This window comes from Rhipicephalus sanguineus, chromosome 11 (assembly GCF_013339695.2).
Source record: "Rhipicephalus sanguineus isolate Rsan-2018 chromosome 11, BIME_Rsan_1.4, whole genome shotgun sequence".
Lineage (NCBI taxonomy): Eukaryota > Metazoa > Arthropoda > Arachnida > Ixodida > Ixodidae > Rhipicephalus > Rhipicephalus sanguineus.
This window is the reverse complement of record NC_051186.1, coordinates 31,155,762-31,177,577: the sequence shown is the minus strand read 5'-3', so window position 1 is coordinate 31,177,577 and position 21,816 is coordinate 31,155,762. Positions and strand designations below refer to the sequence as shown.

At 41.2% G+C, this 21,816-nt stretch overlaps 1 protein-coding gene across 2 annotated transcripts in view; it reads left to right on the top strand.

Moving 5' to 3' along the window:
• The window catches only part of LOC119374271 (pyruvate carboxylase, mitochondrial), a 52,005-nt gene that overhangs the window by 1,277 nt on the left and 28,912 nt on the right, over window positions 1–21,816 (top strand). The window contains exons 2-12 of one of the 2 annotated variants that reach the window (XM_037644346.2): window positions 5,102–5,286; window positions 6,116–6,300; window positions 7,262–7,427; window positions 8,049–8,194; window positions 10,072–10,189; window positions 10,770–10,876; window positions 11,860–12,023; window positions 15,227–15,389; window positions 16,957–17,139; window positions 17,914–18,148; window positions 21,664–21,690. In XM_037644346.2, coding sequence (XP_037500274.1) covers window positions 5,139–5,286; window positions 6,116–6,300; window positions 7,262–7,427; window positions 8,049–8,194; window positions 10,072–10,189; window positions 10,770–10,876; window positions 11,860–12,023; window positions 15,227–15,389; window positions 16,957–17,139; window positions 17,914–18,148; window positions 21,664–21,690 — 1,642 coding nt within the window. In that variant the 5' untranslated portion in view covers window positions 5,102–5,138. The remainder of the gene's footprint in view (window positions 1–5,101; window positions 5,287–6,115; window positions 6,301–7,261; window positions 7,428–8,048; window positions 8,195–10,071; window positions 10,190–10,769; window positions 10,877–11,859; window positions 12,024–15,226; window positions 15,390–16,956; window positions 17,140–17,913; window positions 18,149–21,663; window positions 21,691–21,816) is intronic. The other variant, XM_037644349.2, reaches the window with a different exon arrangement.

The following is a 21,816-nucleotide window of genomic DNA, read 5'->3' as shown; positions in this document are numbered from 1 at the left end:
CTGGGATAAAGTGGAACGCGCGTTTAATTCACTTCGGCCAATGTAATGACGGTTGCGCAATTACGCGGGAATGTGAACTGAGCGATCTCTTGAGGAAAGTCGACGCTAAACCAGCGCGCGCACGTGCCGTTAGAATTATAAAGATGTTTAAAAACGTTTTTTTTTTTTTTGACGCACAATAAAAATTCTTGTTTCCATTGGTTCTAATTTCATGAGCTGTAAATTATGGTAAAGTTCTCGTCGTGTATTATTAAAACCAAGCAGCTTCTGTTAAAACCAGCTAGGAGATAAATCAGTACTATATATTTCAAGATATGTATATAAACTCTTCCTGTCTGCATGCAGTTCATATATATATAGTTCATTATTACAAGTGCTTTAGCTAACGGATATTTCAATGTACTTTCTATGTGTGTGCGTGTGTGTGTGATATTGTACGTATCTTTAATATTCAATACAAAATATTCTGACAGCCCATATTCTTGCTGGCAATGTATATCTTCCATATGCAGCTTACATGACTAGAACTAATAATGTTTTTCATTTTTAGCTCTGAAGAATGTACATAAATTTGCATTTAGGAAATATGTTATAGCACCCTGTTTTTATACTCGTATGGACTTAAAATGATGTATGAGTAATTCTCACTTATACCATGCATACAGAAACAATTAGTTAATATCAACATAGCCCCTTCAAACATTGTTGCCTAGTTGACACCCAAGCATGACTTGGTAAAAAAGGTAACCTCCAACAAAAAGCCATTCACAGCACATTGCTCAACCCACATGGGCTCACTGAGCCTAGAAGATAATATTTAGCTGATGCTGCAGACTGATAAAGCTGCATCCAGAGGGCATTTTCTGAGGTGCATGTACAAGATGATGCAAGGATCTGGCAGATGAACACCTGATTCACAATGTGAATATAATGTGCACATAAGCAAGAATTACCTTCAGTATGTCAAGACCGCTTCTCAAAATCAGATTCTCATCAAGGCATATAAGATGTTGCTTATCATGCAGTTGTGAATTCTAACCTTTAGATTGTGTCCTATTAAATAAACTTCTAGTTTATAACATTAGTCATTGCTGTGCTAATTCACGACACTCAAGTTGTCTATATAAGCACAAAAAGGACTGCAACTTTATGTTGTGCATAGAATATGCTTAACAAATTATCACTTGACCCTACATAGCTGTGTGTCAACGATTGATAGCTGTGAAAAGAGGCCACCATCTGAAGTGGTTAGCTATTATTGTTTCATACACACACCCACAAAAAAGAAAAGCATATACCTCACTGAAAGGTCAACTACCCTTGCACAAGCTGCGCTGGGTTAAACTTATCTAATCTCCGTGAATGTATTGAGAATGTGGCTACCCACAGCATATGTCACTGACCTGTCTTCCAGGAAACATTTCAAATCAATGTTATCAAGCTTTATCAGGTTCTACAAGTTTGTGTGGCTTATATAGCTTGATTAATTAATATTTGTCATAGCATTTATCTCTTCTCTTCCAGAACATTTTTCACAAAAAAAGTTGTGTTCACTTCCGCACTGTGTATTCTTGTGCTGCAACGTGAAGTGTGTGTTCTGCTATGCTTCTTGAAAATGGCTTTTAGCTTTATATTTCAATAGTTTTCGCTGGAAAAACATTTTTCAGGTTTCTGGAACCAGCTCTGAGCAATTACTGTAGAAAATTTTGTGTCGGCATTAAAGGTGGCAAAGTTGGCTCACATGGGGCCTTTGTGATAAACACGTCTAACCATAACGGATGCGCTGTGACCTTAGCGACAAGATTGTGGCTTCGTGTTTGCCGCCATCGCTCGCTGAAGAAGCCAAGCTCGATATCGGGGAGATAGAGATGCGCTGTTGGTCCAGACAGCATTGCAAGAAAACCCCACGTTGCGCAGTCTCTTGTCTGCTGATGCCAGACGCCAAATACTGATAAAAAAAATCCGTGTCAAGTATTTGTTTCGGTCTTATCAGACAATGATGAAGATATCGGGGAGCTAGTACATCTCCTTGACATTGCCAGTGTTTGTCTGGATGACAGAGCAGGCCGTGACAGGTATGCCTTAAGAATCGATGAAATTTAATTTCGAAAGTAGGAATACCAGTCGTTCACCTGTAGACAGCTCAACGTGTCAGGGAATTGAGGGCTGTAATGTTAGGACAAACACAGACGTGATGGCAATAGTGCCATCTCCTTTTCGTCTATGTTTGTGCCAATTTCCCCCTGTTATTTTATAGCTCTAGCACACTAGACCAAGACGAGGCACTTCTACAACTCCTTGCTCAACATTTTCACATGCCTCAATTTCAACCTTGTTTCCAGGAAAGAGGGTACCAGTAAGAATTGTCTAGACTGTAATACACTAACCGTAATTAAGTCATTGAATATGTGACTGTTTCTTTCTAATTATACAGATGCATCTCAATTTCATGTGTAAGTAGTGGGCAATTTATATGCCACATTATGCGTTGAGTGTTCTGCGAAAGCAATCAAAGACACTGCTTTTATTTCCATTGCTCCAGGAGCACCCTAATGAAGATTGAGTTGCCGAAACTGTTGACATCTACACATATTATGGAATGTCTCAAAATTGTATTGCATTCTAGAAACTTCTTTTTTCTACATAACAATGAGATGAGCACAGCCAAAGGTTTTCAGAAATTAAACACAAAAACTGTTAGGCATGACAATATGCATTTTGTTTATTTCATTTTGAGCAAGGAGTTCGTGGGGAGTGCTTTTTCTCAAATAGCTTGCTGGGTCTTTCAAAACATTTGATTCTTCATCTTAGCATAGATTGCTTTTTGTGTTGGGTGATACATTAGCATGCATTTGAAAGTATGTTCTACATTAGTTTAGTTTAGCTTTTTTGCTGCAGTGTGTATATGGTGTTTAAATAAAATATAGAAAAGTGAGAGCAGCCTACGCACAGCATAAAGCTATCTGTTAAGTTTAGTCTTGTATTGTGTCCCCTGGAATTCATCTTCCCTGCACAACTTTATCTTTTATGGCCCTTGTGCCATGAAACACTACATATTATTATTATTATGATTTCTTATCTTTTGATATTTAGCTGCCCCATGATACACTCATGAGCATAGCATTCCTCTAACAGAGACGTTTAATTCGTTTCGCTAACATGATATCGCACACGTTGCAGTAGTGTCGAAATAGGCTGTTGCGGAACATTTTGTTCGAAGAGCATTTGTGTAGATGAGCACAAGAGATGCATAGCTCTCTTTATAATGAATTTCTTTATAAATCATAAGAGTAGACATTAACATCTTTGCAGTGTAAATCTCATTTATGTAATTGGATTGAGGAACTCGTTTATGTAATTGGACTGCTGTGACATCAACAGCGGTAATAATGCGATACTGTGCCGGGTGACTATATTTATGGACAAATGTGACGCTGTGTTGCTGTCCTAAATAAATAATGCACACACGCAAATTTGGCACAGTATTGGCATGCAGAAAGGCCTGGTATTCATCAAATGGTCCTTTTGAGCTCGTAGCTTTGTAGATTTTTTATTTTTGTAACAGACCTATACACTTGAGTTCTTTTAACTGGTTTATGGCTTCCAGCCAGCGCAAGTGCCTTTCAAAGTTTAAATGTGAGAGAACAGCTGTAGAAATCTTCCAGGTGTTTCTAACAGCACAAGGCAATTGCTGTCATAGTACCTCCTGCAAAGTACAGTAGACTCTTGTGAAATGGAACCTGAGGGGACCGGGAAAATGTGTTCCATTTAACAGGAGTTCCATTTACTGAGAGATGAACAGGGGTGCAAAATGCAAGTACGAAACCAATTATAGTAGGTGCAGTTGTTCTGTTTAAGCAGCATTTTCGTTTGAGATTTCCTACTGTATGTTCATTGTTCATTCTTCACTTCTGGCTTGCGGGTTCATTCATGCCTGGCTGGTATTCTTAATCTAGTTACGCAAAACCTCCTTTTTTTCCTCTCCTGTGTTCCTTTTGTCGTCATGCGAATGCAAATGCAAATCAGTTTTTGCATGTAATGGATGAATTCATGATCTACGACAATGCCTTGTGTTTCAGAACACTGTGTTTCATTGGTATTTTATTATTTGAGTCGGGCTGATGATAATAACCAGTAATGGTAATTAAAAAAAATTCTCATGTTTCCAGTTGTAATTTAGCTTAGAAGGGCAGCCCTTTACAAGGCAACATAAAGCTAAGTGCGTGTGGTTGTGTATTGTGATGCAGTTCGTGCGAGTTATTGCATTCTGCTCACTTATGTTTGCTAAATCGGATAACTTTTAGTGCTAAACAAGTCAGAGCAAAAGGACAATCCTCTGAACCACTGTCTGGCTGAGAAATGCAATGCTGTGTGATTTGTGTTAAATATTAAACTAAGCACAAACAACTGACTAGATATATGCAGACAGTGTCCTGTTTCCAGTAAGGTTAATTACTTCAATCATTTATGCATGCAGTTTGCCAAACTTTGTTAATTTTAGCCATCTCAGTATTAGCTATCACATCTGTCCTGCAAGCTGTGTGTGTGTCTCCAAGTCATTCAGTTGGCATGACAGAACTGTGATATGTAGCTCGGAAGATTTTTGACAGGTCAGTTTTCTTCATAGTATCTGAGCGTATGTGCATGCACATGTATGTGTGTTATAAAGTACAGTTTATAGTACATCACAGTTGAAGCACCGTGCAGTTTTGTATGTTAATCTTGTGAGAGATCTGTTGAGGGAGACAAGTTGGTAGTCAATTGTGTAGGTGTACGCACTTCAGAGGCATGGGGGTGTAAGTTTGGCCACATTTTGAAAGCATCATGTGGAAGCTCGTATATCTCACTCAAAATGATGAAGAGCCCTGAAATGGTTGACTGTGTGTGTAACAGTGTTACATACCAGCTCGGGAGATTGCAATTGCAATAAAATGTTTTTCACTAGAAATAAATTGTGCAGCTTGTGTAAGTGAGCATTTTTTTGTTTTATTTTGCTATAGGCACCAAAGCCAGCAAGGGGGTTGGTGCCTGTGTAAGACCTTGGGCGTGCTCGAGGTGGTCGTATGTCACAGCTTCCTATTTCGTTCTTTTTCATCCATAGGGCATAAGTTTCCGCGGAGTGCGTGAGAGCTGCCAAGATGAGGGCCCTGCTACTGAAGCAGTTCAACTTGCACACCGCCCTTGTGCGGTCCTCTCTGTGCCCTTTGTACCAGAGCACCTGTTACTTCTCCTCCAGTCCTGGCTCCGACATCAAACCCATCAAGAAGATACTTGTGGCTAACAGAGGCGAGCACTGACAACCCTTTTATGATCTCTTTAATTCTCAACACCAAAAATTCGGTTTCACCATTTGTTCTGCTTCTTCATGATCATGCAAAGCACACTACTGTAGTCCAAATAAGTGAGAAGTTCAGGGGAAGATGGAAAGCGATTTAAAATTCTTGGAATGTCGCTGGTGCCAACATTTCTAAAGGCGGACTTGTCTTCTTCAAGGCTGCAACGCACTTGTCGAAATGTTGGCCCCAGTGACACCCCGTGGGCCAAACATTCTTCATCACAGTGCTGTTGTGTGGTTTAAGAATTTTCAATTCATTAGAGATGAGCCTACACAATTTGTGGGCTTTATGCAGTAATTCACTAAAGAAACATCTGATATAAAAAGATCAGTGATTTTGTGTCTAGCATACTTAGAAAGCACCCATGATATAAAACATTGCGAAAAACAAACAACTGATTTCGCATTGTACAGGCAGTAAAGTTTCAGATGTGGATTTGACAAAATAGTTTCATATGTGCCTAGTTTGCCATGCAGCTGCATTTCCGTTGCACTACTTGTATTAGAGTATGTGACCAATAAATTGCTGCAGTCTTTTAATGGCTGCCCGATAAAACTAGGCTGACATACGAGTTTTTCGTTGAGCCTGCATCCCCTAAACTTTTGACCCTGCCTGTACATATTGATAGTGAGGGCAAACATTTAGACATACATGTATACCTTCCAGTTATTTTTACTGATGATTTATCAGTATAAACTGATTCTGTGTTTCACTGTATTGTCCCTTTAATGGAGAGAGCACTGCAGGTTTTTTGACTTACTTTTTATTTCATTCTACAGGTGAGATTGCCATCCGTGTTTTCAGGGCATGCTACGAACTCGGCATTGGGTCGGTTGCCATTTACTCGGAGCAGGACAAAATGCACATGCATCGACAGAAAGCGGACGAGGCATACCTCATCGGAAAGGGCCTCTCACCCGTCGAAGCCTACCTCAACATCCCTGAAATAATCAGGATCGCTCAGGTACCTGATGCCCTCTGTTTAGGTGACAGTTGTGTTTCTGTGGTTTCAAGTTTGTTTCAATAAGTGAGTGCAACACTGTATGGCCCCTTAGCCAAAGGCTAGTTATGGGGCCATTTACAAATATGTGCAGATATCTACAAATATGTACAAATACAAATATGTAATAGGCAGTAACAAGTCAAGGATACAAAATTCAAGGATAGAGAGAATGAACATTATAAAAACAACGCGCACCAGAACACTCTAGCTGAAAGATACAGATAGCAAATTCTCATGACACAAGATCTCGTTCGGAACTTTTACATAAAAAAAGAAAAAAAAAACACATAGATATAGAAGTACACAGGATGATCATTTCACATAGGTTCTGTGGAACAGTTCCTGACATTTGCTGAAAATAGTATTTCTTTAAAAAGTGTTATATATTTCTGTTTTATTTTACATTGAATGGCATGTTGTTCCATAATTGTATGCTGATGGATTCAACTAATCTCTTGCCATATGCATTTATTGTCGATGGCATATTAAATTTACCAAAAGTTTTGTTATGTGTTACACGGGCAGGTATGCGTAATATTGACATATGAAATGGATGGTGGTCACTTACCGTGCTAATAATATATTTTGCCATATTTATTCCATGTAAAATATTGAGCGGAAGTATGTGTAATTTGTTAAAGATTGTCTTACCGGGCACTTAGAGAAATTAATGGTTCGGACGGCTCGTTTATGTAGGCATGGAATAGGTTCTAAGTACGTTGTGAAGGTCCATGCCCATGTCTCAATGCAGCACATTAAATGAAAATGTTTGTTGGGGCCAAACATGTTTTTGTATGTGTGATAGGTGTTAGGGGGGGCATTAATTTTTAAGGAATTTACCCTGCAGTTTTAGCATTCGTTTTTATTCACCGCGCCTAAGAAGAGCATATTTGCGATCTTGCGGCTGTTCACCTAATTGCAGGAGAACCACGTGGATGCCATTCATCCGGGATATGGTTTCCTCTCGGAAAGGTCAGACTTTGCTCAGGCTGTCATCGATGCCGGTATTCGGTTCATCGGGCCTACGCCGGATGTCATGGCCAAGATGGGGGACAAGATAGCTGCTCGCCAGTCGGCCATCAGTGCAGGTGTGGTGGATGTTTGCTCATTCCTTTAATCAGTAATAGGTCTGGGACGGGTTCTGAGATGTATGTTTGAACTAATGACAGGCAAATAATCTGTAAAAGTATTGCTTGAAGTCCCCACTCTATCCCAGCTTGGCAGACAACTTTAGCATCAGGCTAATAAGGTAGCACTCCCGTAGTGGGCACTAGTGAGCTTTTGATGCTTTCGTGTTTAAATTATGCATGAATTGCATGATATGAAACTTTAATCGGACATAATTTCTGAGTATGACTGCTACTTTCCTATTAGCAGTATTGCCCTCTCCAGCACCTGGCCAAGCCTGAAACATTTGTCAACATAGATCTGTATTTGGCACCCGCAAGCTCGCCTTTCCTGGCCATTTCATCTCGTCTCCAGTATTAAACCACACCCAGACAGAGTCATGGCTGTTGAGAAGTTCCCATCTCTGAATACTAAATGTCAGCTCTGCGAGTCCCTTTGATCTTCATAATTTAAAAGGCAACTTTGGAATTGAGTAAAGTGTTTATTTTTCACTGACTTGTGGCATTAGCTGAAAACATTGAACCCTCTCCACATGAGGTGTGCTTCCTCAAAACTAAGTGCTGTCTATCAACAACTTTCAGATGTACAGGTCGTTCCTGGAACTGACAGGCCTATAGAAACAACAGAGGAGGCTGTGGAATTTTGCAAGAAACATGGCTTACCGGTCATCTTCAAGGCTGCTTATGGTGGCGGTGGTCGAGGAATGCGGGTCGTCAAGGAAATGAGTGTGAGTTTCTCTTGATTGAGTTGCTGGGATGCATACTCGGGAGCTGTCTTGTCGGTTCCGAAACCTGTCTGACCAGACTGCTCCTCCATTTCTATTTCTTTTATGTCACCATCACTGTTTCTCTCCAAAGAATTCGTCTATTGTAGAAGAGGGAACCAGGGGGCTATTCTGAACCTTGTAAAATTTGGCAGTGGCGGCATTTTGAGGCAATCAGAGAGTCTGTAGCAGCCCTCTGGGCCAATCAGAGTTGAGAAGATGGCGAATTTGATAACATGGCGGAATTGGACAGTGTCCAGAAGAGCACCCCAGGTTTTTCTTATAGTTACACAATGGGTTCAAAGGGAATGAAAATTCAATCTAGCATGGTGCAGATGAAGTGGTCTGATGAAAATGGACGAATACACATGCACATTGAGGTCAGCTGGCAAAATTGGTTAACTGAAAATCTTTGTGAGAGGCTTTTGCCTCGAAATGGACATGAATGATGATGGCGATGATGATTTACCTGGCCTCTGGCAGGCTTTGAGAGAAATGATGTTTTCATGAAAGCACAATGGGCTTCCTTGTGAATATTCGGGCGAGCTGCACTGAAACGTGATACAGTTCCTGAAATGTGTCCAATGCGTTTATAAAGCCCCAGATCTACTTGACTCTGCAATAATCACTCTAGCATTAGGTAATTATGCAAGCGGGGAAAAGGACAGCACAAGAAAAGAAACACAGAGACAGTGCAAACTACCACCTTGTTTATGGAAACCCAAGGAGTATATACAGTGAGGTTAACATCCATTGTTCAAATGTGTAAGAATCATTACAGTGCATAGTAACTCCTCGGCACATAAACAATGAAATTATCAAGACTTCACTCCATCATCCAGAAAGGATGTTTACATGCTAAATAGCTATAAGTAGTCATGTCACAAATGCAGGCATTACATTTGATTTTGATGGGATAAGCTTGCATCACTTTTCGTATTATTGTTCCTTCCAAGAATTTTGATCAAATGACACTGTAGTTCACAACTGCAGGTAGCATAGTGGGCAGGTAAATCAGCCTTTTCATCTTTTTTATTATCAGGCCATGTTCTTGTGCTCAACTATCTACCATTGAGCTCCTCAAGATGTCCCGTGTGTGATGTACTACTGTGCTCACGGAATGAAATGCGTCAATTTAGGTCTAAGTAATGCACATATAAGTAATATATATAAGTAATGCAATCGGTGCACTACTGCCTCGTACACTTGCATCAGAACCAGTCATTTTTAGCGGTCAGATTCGTAGCGACCACATGTTATTGTCTCAAGTGATTGCGCATACAAGTCGTTATACCTGAAGTTTTGATGTTTCATTTCATTCCGTAAGCACAGTACACTGGCAAGTGCATAAATGCCATGGTGCATCTTAGTGATGAGAAGTCGTTGATCAGGGAATGTTGCTGGAGCCAGCGTTTTGACAAGTGGACTTGTCTTTGTCAAGGCATATCATACAGATGTGATGTATGTTAATGCGTGACATCCTGTATAGGGAAACAACTGATGATGTGTTTTATTAATTTGGTGGTTTCGTCAAAGTGTATGACAATTTTCTGTTTCTAATCATTGTTTGTCAAGGTGTACGACAATGTAAACAAAATGCCTGTGGCTTTGCTGCTGTATTTGGCCATACAGTGGCGAAGGACTCCTCAAGCCATCCTTGAACAGCTTTTACCTTCGCTTCCTGTCACATGTGTTGTGATAAATAAATGGTAAATGAAATCAATAAATCAACTGTATTGAGCAACTGTATTGTGTTGTATTGAACAACAGCAACATGTCTTTTAGTTCATTGTGAATTGTGTGTTTGAATTGCACTTTTGTGAATCTCCCGTTTCTCACAGGAAGTGGAAGAAAACTTTCAGAGGGCTACATCAGAGGCGAAGGCAGCCTTTGGCAATGGTGCCATGTTTATCGAGAGGTTCATAGTTCGCCCACGTCACATAGAGGTTCAGCTGCTGGGTAAGCGTCTATTTTATCATACATACACCCCATCCAGCAGGTTCACTCTTACATAATGCCCCAGTTCATTTTCTCACTGATGTCACCTCAACCGAGTACCAGTTGTCGGAATAGCTCAAGCAAACTTTTGTCAAGAATGGCACGTGGTTAGTGTTTGACCAGTGTTTGCAGTGAGCCCTCCTACAGCTACCATGAAAACAAAAACAAGTTCAAAGTAATGTAGTTGAACATAGTAGTGGCAAAAATGTGTGAATTAGGTTTTGTTGGGTAACATTTTTTCCACATAAGTTTGTCCCAGTGTTCTGGATGTGCTACTTGTAGATACATATTTAGAAAAATCTGGCACTATTTTGGTAAGGATTCTTAAATCAAGCTCATTGCAGATGCTTTTCCGCTACTACCAATTTGAACATACTTGCATATGAAACAAACCGTGCCAAACATATGTAACAAGCATGTCTTGCTCTTTTACCTTGCTTGCCATGTGACCAGAATGCTTTATCCTCGCAATTGATGACTCGCCTCTGATTTTCTTGTTTATGCATAGTGGTTCAATTTGTCATGCATTCTTTCTATTTAGGTGACAAAGCAGGCAACGTAGTACACCTGTACGAGCGCGATTGCTCTGTGCAGCGAAGACACCAGAAAGTAGTTGAAATTGCTCCAGCTGCAAACCTCGATCCCCAGGTGGGCTTAAAACTTGAAAATTTCAACTAATTTTGTTGTTGTGCGACGGTGGCAGTTGAGTTTCTAGAACCCCTCAGTAAGAGAACAGCCCGTCGCCATGTGCTCTTGCGACTGAAGTTTAACGGTAGCCAGTCTTGCAGCTAATCCTTGATACCTGACTGAAAAGTTTGTACTGCATATATTGTTTTACTTTTAACATCATCTTTTTGCATTCAGTTTTCTGTGACAATAAGTGAATTTACCCATTAACATATCTAACAAGGTCTTTTAACTTACCTAACTAGTACGTTAATTTTATCTTGAATGGCTCGTAATAGTATGGACATATCAAATTTATGGAAGGAAACTGTTCTCTAGCATAGCTGAACAAGATAATTGCAGCCTTTTTTTAAGTTGCTTTTGTAGGCAATGTCTTTACCAAGCACTATAATAGTTGCTTGGCTGACACATCTCTTTTCATGTGAAAAGATTCCACAGGCTGTAGTGCCAGTTGACCACCGTGTCTGAAGATTATTTTAATGTAATTGAACACAAGTTACCAATTGTAGAATCTACAATGCACTGCAAGATGTGCTAATGGTCTTATGATTTGAATGATACATGGTGCTCCTTAAAACATACATTTATGCATTGTTTTGATTTTGCTACATGACTTTTGCTACGTGAAAGTACACATGGAGCACATAAAAAAATATGCAACAATCAACTTTCATCATGTGTCATGCTATGCTTACACACTCTTCAGTGTAAACTCGACGACAAATGCTAAGTAATAAATATTTTGCAAAAAATGATACATTTGTCGAAATGCATAATTTGTATACATTCTTACATGTTTTAAAAAAATCTTCAAAAAACACCAGCATTGCCAATTTTCCATTCATATGAACATTAACTACTAGTCTGAGTCTCCATCTTGTTGCATGACTGCATGACAGTGTGCAGAAGTAGCGCCTAATTTGAAGCATTTTTCTTTCTGCCAGGTCCGACAAGCCATGCTTACTGATGCGGTGCGCCTTGCCAAGCATGTTGGTTATGAGAATGCGGGAACGGTAGAGTTTCTGCTTGACGAGACGGGCCGTCACTATTTCATTGAGGTCAACGCTCGGCTTCAGGTGGAGCACACCATCACCGAAGAAATCACTGGGTAAGAAGCTGGCTTGATGTTTCATCTTCGTATCCTGGGGTTATGCTGCTTCATTAAGTTGTTCATTTTTCTTAGTCTTATCTTCAGTTTTGTGGTATCATTGCCGTCATTGTCTGCGGTGCGGATCCGTTAACTAACAAATATGTCGAATGTTTATGTCAGTCGAAGATATATATAGACGCTTCCACCTATGAGAGAGGAGAACTTGGTCACATGATGCAAAGCACAGTTCCCTGCAATATTGCCAGATGATGTTGCCCTTTACGCATCGTGGGCAGTGGGACCCAGCCGTAGCAAGTGCTCGAGTGCAGTAGGCAGAATGACTACACGGATTAACTATCAGATATGGTTAAGTGGGCCCTGCAACACTTTTTGAACATGGTACGGAATCCAATCTGTAGCCAAAGCTCCTGTGAAAATATGAGCCAAATACTATTACTACACTGTAAACTGCTGGCAACTTGCACTTTAATTTGTGTCATAAACAGGCAAAAATCACCTCCTCGCTTCATTGTAATGTTGTTGCCAACTATGCAGCAAGCAGGACCAACAAGTATTGGCTGTCTAACCCTTTGAGGGTTGACTGTTTTCGAAAAAAACTTTCCCAGATGGTCAAATTACTTTAATGCAGATTTTGAATGTATGAAATGTGCAAAGTCGAGAAAAAATTTTAAAAAAATCGGGAACAGTATTTTGGTGTCAGTATCACTCTGAACTGCATAATGTTCAATACTATTTCAGAGCATGGTATTCCTTGAAACGCGGGTCTACGCACAGCACCTTATCACAGTTTGCACACATAAAATGCATGTCTGTTCTCGTTTTGTAGTGACGAGTTGTGTTGGCACACACATGGCATCTTTCCTGCGTGCGGCTGCCTTAGGCAGAGTAAACTCAGTAAACATGGAGAGCGAGAATACCTCGTGAGCGTCATTGATGCACAAGCTAAAAGCAGCACCAATAAAGATGGAAATCAGCTTCCACTGCCCCTGCAAGGGAGTGCTGTCAAGATAAAAACCCAAGTTTCGCGCGCCTTCGTTGCGATCATGCGACGAAACTAGGGGTGTGCGAATATTCGAAAGTTTCGAATATTCGTCGAATATTACATTCGAAATATTCGTATTCGATTCGAAAATCGTGTATTCGAAAAGTTTCGAATATTCGATAACTTCGAATATTCGAAAAATTCGAATATGCGATTCGATTATCATGTGTAAAATAACTCGTCTTCCACATTACTGCTGCGTTCGTATCACTAAAAACGTTGCCGAGAGGAACGATACACATCGTAAGTACATGGAGGCACGATATCTGCCTGCGACGAGCGCCCCAATACGTATGATTTATTGCTGGTGCATCTCCGACGTGCAGCGCTGTTGGCGATCATGTAACCGTGAATTTGCAATATTATGCGGCCGTAACGTGCCGCACTACCACTCGTTCACTATGCGGGACCACTTCTGAAGAAAGACAGTGACCCACGTGACTGGTGGCGGACTGTTCAGATACCCCAGTCTGGCAAAGCTTTGCCCCATGTACCTCCCTATACCAGCCACTTCTGTTCCAAGCGAGCGTGCCTTTTCAGTGGCAGGAGGGGGGGGGGTTGTCTCTGTTAGAAGGGAGCGCCTGCTGCCTGATCATGTGGAGCAACTCACATTTCTTCATGATAACATCTAGTCATTACTTTCATTGTGCCGTGATATTTGCTTGTGTTGTGATGTGCATTGTGCTAGCCTGGACATTGTGTTCTGGAGATAGCAGTGTATGTTTCGTCGCCAGTCAGGCTGTTAATATTTTTTTTCTTCAAATAGCTACATGTTAAATAAAATATTGTTACTGTGGAGGCATTTTTCCTTTGATATTCGATATTCGATTCGATATTCGAAGGTGGATATTCGTATTCGATTCGTATTCGAAAAATTTGATATTCGCACACCCCTAGACGAAACCGAAACCACAAAAGGGTGTTGCCTATCGGCGTCGCCACAGAACGCGCGATGCGCTGAAGATAGAAATCAGTTCTGTTGACATCCGCAAGAAGGTAGCAACAATGAAACTTCCAACGCTTCTTGTACGTCCTAGGTGGCAGCACCTCCCAATGAGTATGCATTGTAATTTCAGTGCGAAATTTCAAATGAACAATCGAAGGCGTAGCCATGTGGCAAAGACCTTGCGGGACAGAAAATCACCGCCGTACATGTACGGCAAAAACCCTCAAAGGGTTAAACCGGTAAGTGCACCAAGATGTGCTTGGTGCACTTGCCGGTTTCAATATGTCACTTTACCAATTAGCTCGGACCCAGGCTCTAGTTAAGTATTGGCTGATTTCACGAACAGCGTGCTGGCAGGTGATCTCGGAGGCCATGTTCTGCATTGTGTAGATTGTGCGGCGGCCTTTGGCTGCTTCCACGCGCCATCGCCACACGTGACTGGACCAGAAGTTGTAGTCAATACATTCAGAGAAGAAAGGCGAAATGCTCAGGGCCACGACATTAAGTGTAGCTTGTGTGTTAAGTGTAACTTCTGTGTAGCTTCTGTGTTAAGTGTAGCTTCTGTGTAGCTTCTGTGTTAAGTGTAACTTTTGTGTAACTTCTGTGTAACTTCTGTGTAGCTTCTGTTTGAAGTGTAACTTCTGTGTGGCCTCTGTGTTAAGTGTAACTTCTGTGTAGCCTCTGTGTTAAGTGTAACTTCAGTGTAGCTTCCGTGTTAAGTGTAACTTCTGTGTACCTTCTGTGTTAAGTGTAACATCTGTGTAACTTCTGTGTAGCTTCTGTGTTAAGTGTAACTTCTGTGTACCTTCTCTGTTAAGTGTAACATCTGTGTAACTTCTGTGTAGCATCTGTGTTAAGTGTAACTTCTGTGTAGCTTCTGTGTTAAGTGTAGCTTCTGTGTTAAGTGTAACTTCTGTGTAGCTTCCAGTGCACTTGTGGCAACGAAAGGAGAGAGAAAGCGCTTGGTTTGTGCAAAAACTACACTTGTACCTGATGGCTTTGAAAAATTTTTGCGCAAAAAGTTTGGTGAGGTAATGGGGCTCAATGGCAATGCCATTGCATGAAAAACTAGAAAGGCTTTGAAGGGCCCCTTTAACTTAAAAGACGTAACAAGTCCAGAGGTGAAAGATGGTGGCAGCTAGTTAGTGCCCCTCTCTTCCTTGCACTGCAGCTCACGTGGCATGACTCTGTGTGGTTCTCCTTGTGCCCTAGCGTCGACCTGGTGCAGTCCCAGATCAAGATTGCCGAGGGCCACCTCCTGCCAGACATTGGCCTGGTGCAGGAGAACATCGTGCCCAAGGGCTGTGCCATTCAGTGCCGAGTCACCACGGAGGACCCAGCCAAGAACTTTCAGCCTGACACCGGACGCATTGAGGTATGGAAGCTACTTTTGTGAAAGTGCATCTGAATTCCTCTTGTCTACACATGCATGGCTTGTCGTGCCATCAGTTAAATAAGATCAGCACACCACTAAATGACTCAGTTGAAGTTCACTGCCTGTTTTTGTGTATCTTTGCTTGTCTGTCCATGTTTTCTTAAATTTTGTGCTGCTGTTCTCAAGATCGATCATGTACAACCAACTATCCCACCAGTACTGCTTGGGCCCTAAGAAACTTTTACTTGTACAAAATTGTACTGTTCTGTACTTCTTGAGTTTGTGCAAAGCAGGTGTGTAAAAGCAACCACCTGCGCATGAATAACGTATCACAAAAGAACATTATATTATAATTACAGTAGAACCCCGCTGATACGTTTTTGAAGGGACTGTAGGAAATAAACGTAAGAGACGGGAAACGTAAGAGCCGAAAAACAGGAAAAACGGCAAAATATTTAGTGGTACAGAATTTTATTTCAATTCTTACGAGCAGCACGAAAATTGGCGCGCTCAGCCGCGATCTAGTCGATGGATAGAAACGCGGAGCTTAGGACGGCCTCATCCACAGAAATGTAATCAACGTATGTGATTTTTTTAACACCAACAGCTGTAGGCATGAAAGAACTAAGCACACGCAATCACGACCGGCGCGGCGAGTCCGACCGCGAACCGCACGCACGACCGTGCGAGCTCCAACCAGCTCGAACTCCTCCCGCTCTCCGACAGATAACGATGATGATGAGTCTACGCGGACGCGATGGCAGAAGTGAATGCCAATCTCGAAGGCCTTGCTTTCGCAAGCAGTTACGTCATACACGCCATGTTTGTGCAATACAAATCTCAAAGGCTATGCTTTTGTCAATAGTAAATGCCAATCTCGAAGGCCTTGCTTTCGTGGGCAGTTACGTCATAGACGCCATCTTTGCAATTTGAATCTCGAAGGCCATGCTTTTGTTTGCATCAGTTGAAAGATTCTGTTGCTTGCGCCTCTCATGCGGCTAATATTACGGTCAAACGAGGCCAAGCTGCGTGAAAATGCACCATGGCGGCTCTCTTTGGTAGTCACTCGGTCGGCTCCGAGCGCACTTCGCGACGTATCATACGGGAACGGTCCGACAGTTACGACGTAACAGCGGGGTTCCCAATACATTGTATCCTATGGGAGCTATGCCGGGACCGGCGGAAAACGACGTAACAGCCGGGAAAACGCAGCAGTGAGGAACGTAACAGCGGGGTTCTACTGTATATTGCACGTTATAACAACACATTGAATTCTCACATATGGTTTCATCTAACTAGGTGCACCATCACATAATTTATGCAGCAGTATACTTAGTGTTTTATTCAGTCATTAAATATAGGAAACAGTTCTCTCTCGCTTTTCTTTTTTTGTTCATTTTAGCAACTTCTTGCTGTTTCCATAAGTATTAGCATGATTTCATCATGCAGTCAAAGGCAATTGCCAAATACCCTTTATATCCCCTTAGTACAATAAAATTACCGAAAAATTTTGTGACTGCTCCCGACTCACTTGTTATGTATCTTTTTCTTTGAATCTTGCAACCAGGTTTTCCGGAGTGGAGAGGGCTTTGGAATTCGGCTCGACAGTGCGTCGGCCTTTGCCGGTGCCATAATTTCCCCGTACTATGACTCGCTACTTGTGAAGGTTATCGCTCATGCTCAAAACATGAGGTCTGCAGCGGCCAAGATGAATCGTTGTCTGCGAGAGTTTAGAGTTCGGGGTGTCAAGGTGCGTCTTCTTTTCATATTTATTTTTATTATTGTGTGCTCTATCTAAAGTAGTCATTCTTAAAATTGCTATTGGATTGTTAATCACTAAGTGGAGCTTTTTATGTAAATTACACCATTTAAATGCATTGAAGGGGTGTGTCATTTGAATCTTTGCCTGAATGTATAGCTTCACAGCAATGTTACTTACATTGCAGCAAAATACGTAGCAGAGAGCATTTATTACCACTATTTGATTTGCTTTGTTCCTACTGTTGTGTGTGATGATAATTGTGTCATTGTTCTATGCAGTAATTTTTATGTGCTATGTGCACATTTTCTTCCTTTCCACATGGTGGTAATGAGGCTGGTCATACACTAGATATTACAGCATGTCTGTGAATGAAGTAAGAAGTTCAAGACGTTATTTTTTTTCATAGACTCTGGTGACATATACATGCAAATTTGGTCAAATTGAATAAAACTGAGACGCACTGCTACAAATTACTGTTGTATACCTCAACATCGACTTTGTCACATCATCTTTGCAGCTTCGGCTCTGGTGCCAGCAATATGTAAAAGGCCATGCTTGTTGACTTCACCTTTTTTAAAACAAGTTTTATTTGCCTTCCTAGGGCCTGTTATCTCTCAAAGTAAGAGCGATATTAGAATAATGTTTTTAATACTCCAGAGAGTACAATAATTATGAAAGAACCTTTGATATGAGATTACCTTCTTGTCCTCTCCGTCACTTGTTGACTTCATTGTGTCCTCTCTCGTTGCCTACTTCATGCAGACAAACATTCCTTTCCTGCTCAACGTGTTCCAAAACGAGCAGTTTCTCAGCTCCAACGTCGACACTTACTTCATCGACGAGCACCCCGAGCTCTTCCACTTCATGCCATCGCAAAACAGGGCACAAAAGTTGCTATATTACTTGGGTAATGTCATGGTGAATGGTCCCATGACTCCCCTGGCAACTCCACTTAAACCATCCGACCTCACTCCAGTAATTCCGGAGATAGAGCCAGGTCAGTGCATTGCAGGCCATGCCTGTACAAGAACATGAAACTTGCTGTTGGGCGAGTTGGTGTTGAATCACATTTTTCAGCGCAAAAGTAGAAAGTAACACACAGGGCAGAGTGTTCTTCTCTTTCATAGGATTCCTCCCCCAGGGGCGTAGCCAGAAATTTTTTTCGGGGGGGGGGGGGGGGGAGGGGTTAACCATACTTTATGTATGTTCGTGCGTGTGCGTGTAAATATACGCAAGCAAAACTGAAAAATTTCGGGGGGGGGGCTTTGAACCCCCCCAACCCCCCCCTTGGCTACGCCCCTGTCCTCCCCCCTTGTGCACCAAAAAATGTCGTATGTGAAATACGTGAAAATTTGATGAGTTGGTTCTGTAAAATAGTTGAGGAAAAAAAATGAAAGGGCACGGTATTTGACAGGAATGCCCAGATTTCTTTCATAACTGCCATATTTTCTTGTGTATAACACGCACCTACAATTATATAAGCGGCAGAAAAATAAAAATAAAAAAAGTCTCCTTGTAGTGCCATGAAGCCGCCTTCCTTGCATTACAGAAGAGCGGTGCCGTGAAGCCAACTTGTGCACTGACATTCACGTAAAACTCGTGTCCCATTTTTAGCTCCGAATTTTCTGTATACTTTGCGTGGGCTGTTCGCGATAAAATACAGTACCTACAGTCACTCGCTATTTGTGGTGTGGTACTGCTAAGCATTGGGGTGCAGGTTCTACTCCCAACCATGACAGCCACATTTTGGATGAGGACAAGGATGCAAAAGCACTTGTGTACTAGGCACTGTGCGCACTTTACATAATCCCAAGTGTTGAAGATTATTGAGCCCCTCTACTGTGTCATTCATATAGGATTATATCACTTTGGACAGTTTAGCTCAAGCAGTTGATCATCTAGTCATGTCAGTATTCAAGATGTCACAAAGCCAGGCACAGAATTTGTGTTTTGGCCCTTTCTTCATGTTTGGTTAAAGTTTCTTGTGCCCCCCTCCCCTTTTTCTTTCTTTTTTTTTTTTTTTTTTTTTTTTGAAGCCTGTAGAACCGTAGCAGTATGCAGTCAATGTATGCTAGGTTGGGTGAGAGTGTTTGCTCCAATACTGTAGGTCTACCCTGTGATCATGCTACAGAAGGATAGAATTTTGCATTAGGGACGCAGATATATTTCAGAATGGATGAATGCCACATTAGACTTTCCAAAGCTATCTTTGAGCTTCTTCGCTGAATGAGGTCTTGTCAGATCAGCAACGAAATTTACTGTGCCAAGAAAACTGACTGATGAACATGCATCTGTATCCCATTAAAAAAAAAAGTTTTTTCACAGTACTGTAGAATATATTCTCAAAATTTTTTAAAAATTCACTCCCATGGCATCTATCACAGTAGCTTAAATGCTATGGCATTATAGTGTTGAGCTCAAGCTTGCAGATTCGATCCCTTCTACAGTGATCGCATTTTAATACGGGTGAAATGCGAGAACTTTAATGCAACTTAAATTCATGTGTGTGTTAAAGAAACCCAAGTGATGCAACTTAAGTTAACCCAAAGTTGGGTGTGTGCCACTATAAATATTATTGGTTTGGCACAGCACTGAGCTCAAACCACGAGAATGGCTGGTGGTGACACCTTGAAATACTGCAATAATCAACTGGATCATGTGGGAATTTTGCAGTATATTTCTAAATGCTCTGATGACAGCATATAATCCTTAATGCTAATATGTATGTTGCTCTACCAAGAAGTGTTGCATAAAAGACTGTATTAATAAATTCTAAGTTGTACATAGCATGATAATTCAACCAATCAATCAATAAGTCATTGTTCTTATTAGCATTACTGTTTGCACAAAACCCTGATGGTTTTCTGAAACAAAAATGCTAACGTGTATCTGTGCTGTCGAAAACTCTCTACAGTTACACTTTGCATTAATGGGAACACTGCTTTAAAAATCACAGAATTGTCTTTGTACTTTCCATTTAATCATTTTAAGTAGGTGGTATGATTGGCGTCTGCTGCAAATATTTCTAGAGCTGGGCACTAAAAGAAAATTATTGCCTGTTTATTTGAAGCTTCTGAATTTATGCATTTACATACGTGAGTTCAGTAAAAAAAACAATACTTGTGATTTGTGTACAAACTTTGAAGAAACAAGCAAATCAAGCAACTAATTAGAATTGACATTTATCTTTAAACATCACAACTGCAAGGCCCTGCTTTAATGGCCTTGTGTAATGGCTTACTATCAAAAATGCCATTTTTGCAATTTAGCATGATAGCTCAGTAGTTATGGCAATCTGCTGTTAAAACCAAGGTGATAGGCTCAACTCCTTGCCTTGGCAACCACAGTTTGAAAGGTGTGAATTGTAAAATTGCTTGTATGCTCAAATTTAGGCTCACTTTAAAGAACCCATTTAGTCCAAATTTATCTGAAGCGTCCACTATGACTACTCTTATTAGCCCAGTAATGGTTTGGACCTGTCATGGTGGCTTAGTTACTACAGCCTCGTGTGATGGCAGCTTTTATTCCTGGCAATCTCAAATGGGGCAAAATGCAAAAACACCCATGCATTTAGCACTAGAGGCAACCCAGGTGGTTGAATTTAATCCAGGGTCCCGTACTATGGTGTGCCTCATAGTCACGTCTTGGTTTTGGCATGTAAAACCCCGCAATTCAATTTTGGTCTTGCTTTAGAGAAATGAAACCCACAAGTTGTCCACACGGTCCACAATTAAAGCGTCACTCTGTTAATCAGAACGGCCGCACCGGTCACAATTCAGTGGAGGCAAAATGCTTGAGGCCTCTGTACTTAGGTTTAGGTGCAAGTTAATGAACACCAGATGGTCAAAATTTCCGGAGCCCTCGACTACAGCGTCCCTCATAATCATATCAGGGTTTTCGGACATAAAATCCCGGCAATTATTATTATTACATTACCGTTAATCAGAAGGTTACTCGATCAAGTGCCCAGCCCTTATATAATCCGAGGGTGCCTGTGTAGTGTTGATTGAATGAAAAGAGATAGTTTTAAGGGCTGTTTTTTTTTTTGTTAGACATAATCCTCATGAAAACCAACAGACAGTTAAGCCGAGGAACGTATAGGGGACGTTATTTGTAGTTTTTCAACTGTAATCTAGTAATTATAATATAAATGTGAAGCAATTAAAGTGAACGGAAAGACAACTTGCCGCCGGCTGGGACCGAAGCTGCAACCTTGTCTTTTTGTCCACTTTAATTCCTTCACATTTATATGACAATTACTACAACACAGTTAAAAAGCTACAAATAATGTCCCCTATACTTTCCTTGGCTTCATTTTCTGTTGGTTTTCATTAAGATTGTGTGTAATATAGTGTTAGTTGTGTGTCTTGTCGTGACGCTGTGTTTGCCGTGTGTGTCTGGTGGAGGGAGCGAGGGATGTCTGTGGCATATTGGTTGTGCATTGTTTTTGCTTTTCTCATCATTCTAACCAGTGTTCAATTGTTTTTCTCCCCATTGCCTTCTCTCAAAAAGGCCCCGACAGACAGAATTACGTACCTGGTAAATCCAGCGTTTTTGTCTCCATCGTTTTGTCTGCACAGTTGCTTGCTTGACTGCCACAGTCTGCATGTGCACTGTTCTCTGTTACAGTGTCTTGTATGTTTTCATCGTGACTTGCACGACGGC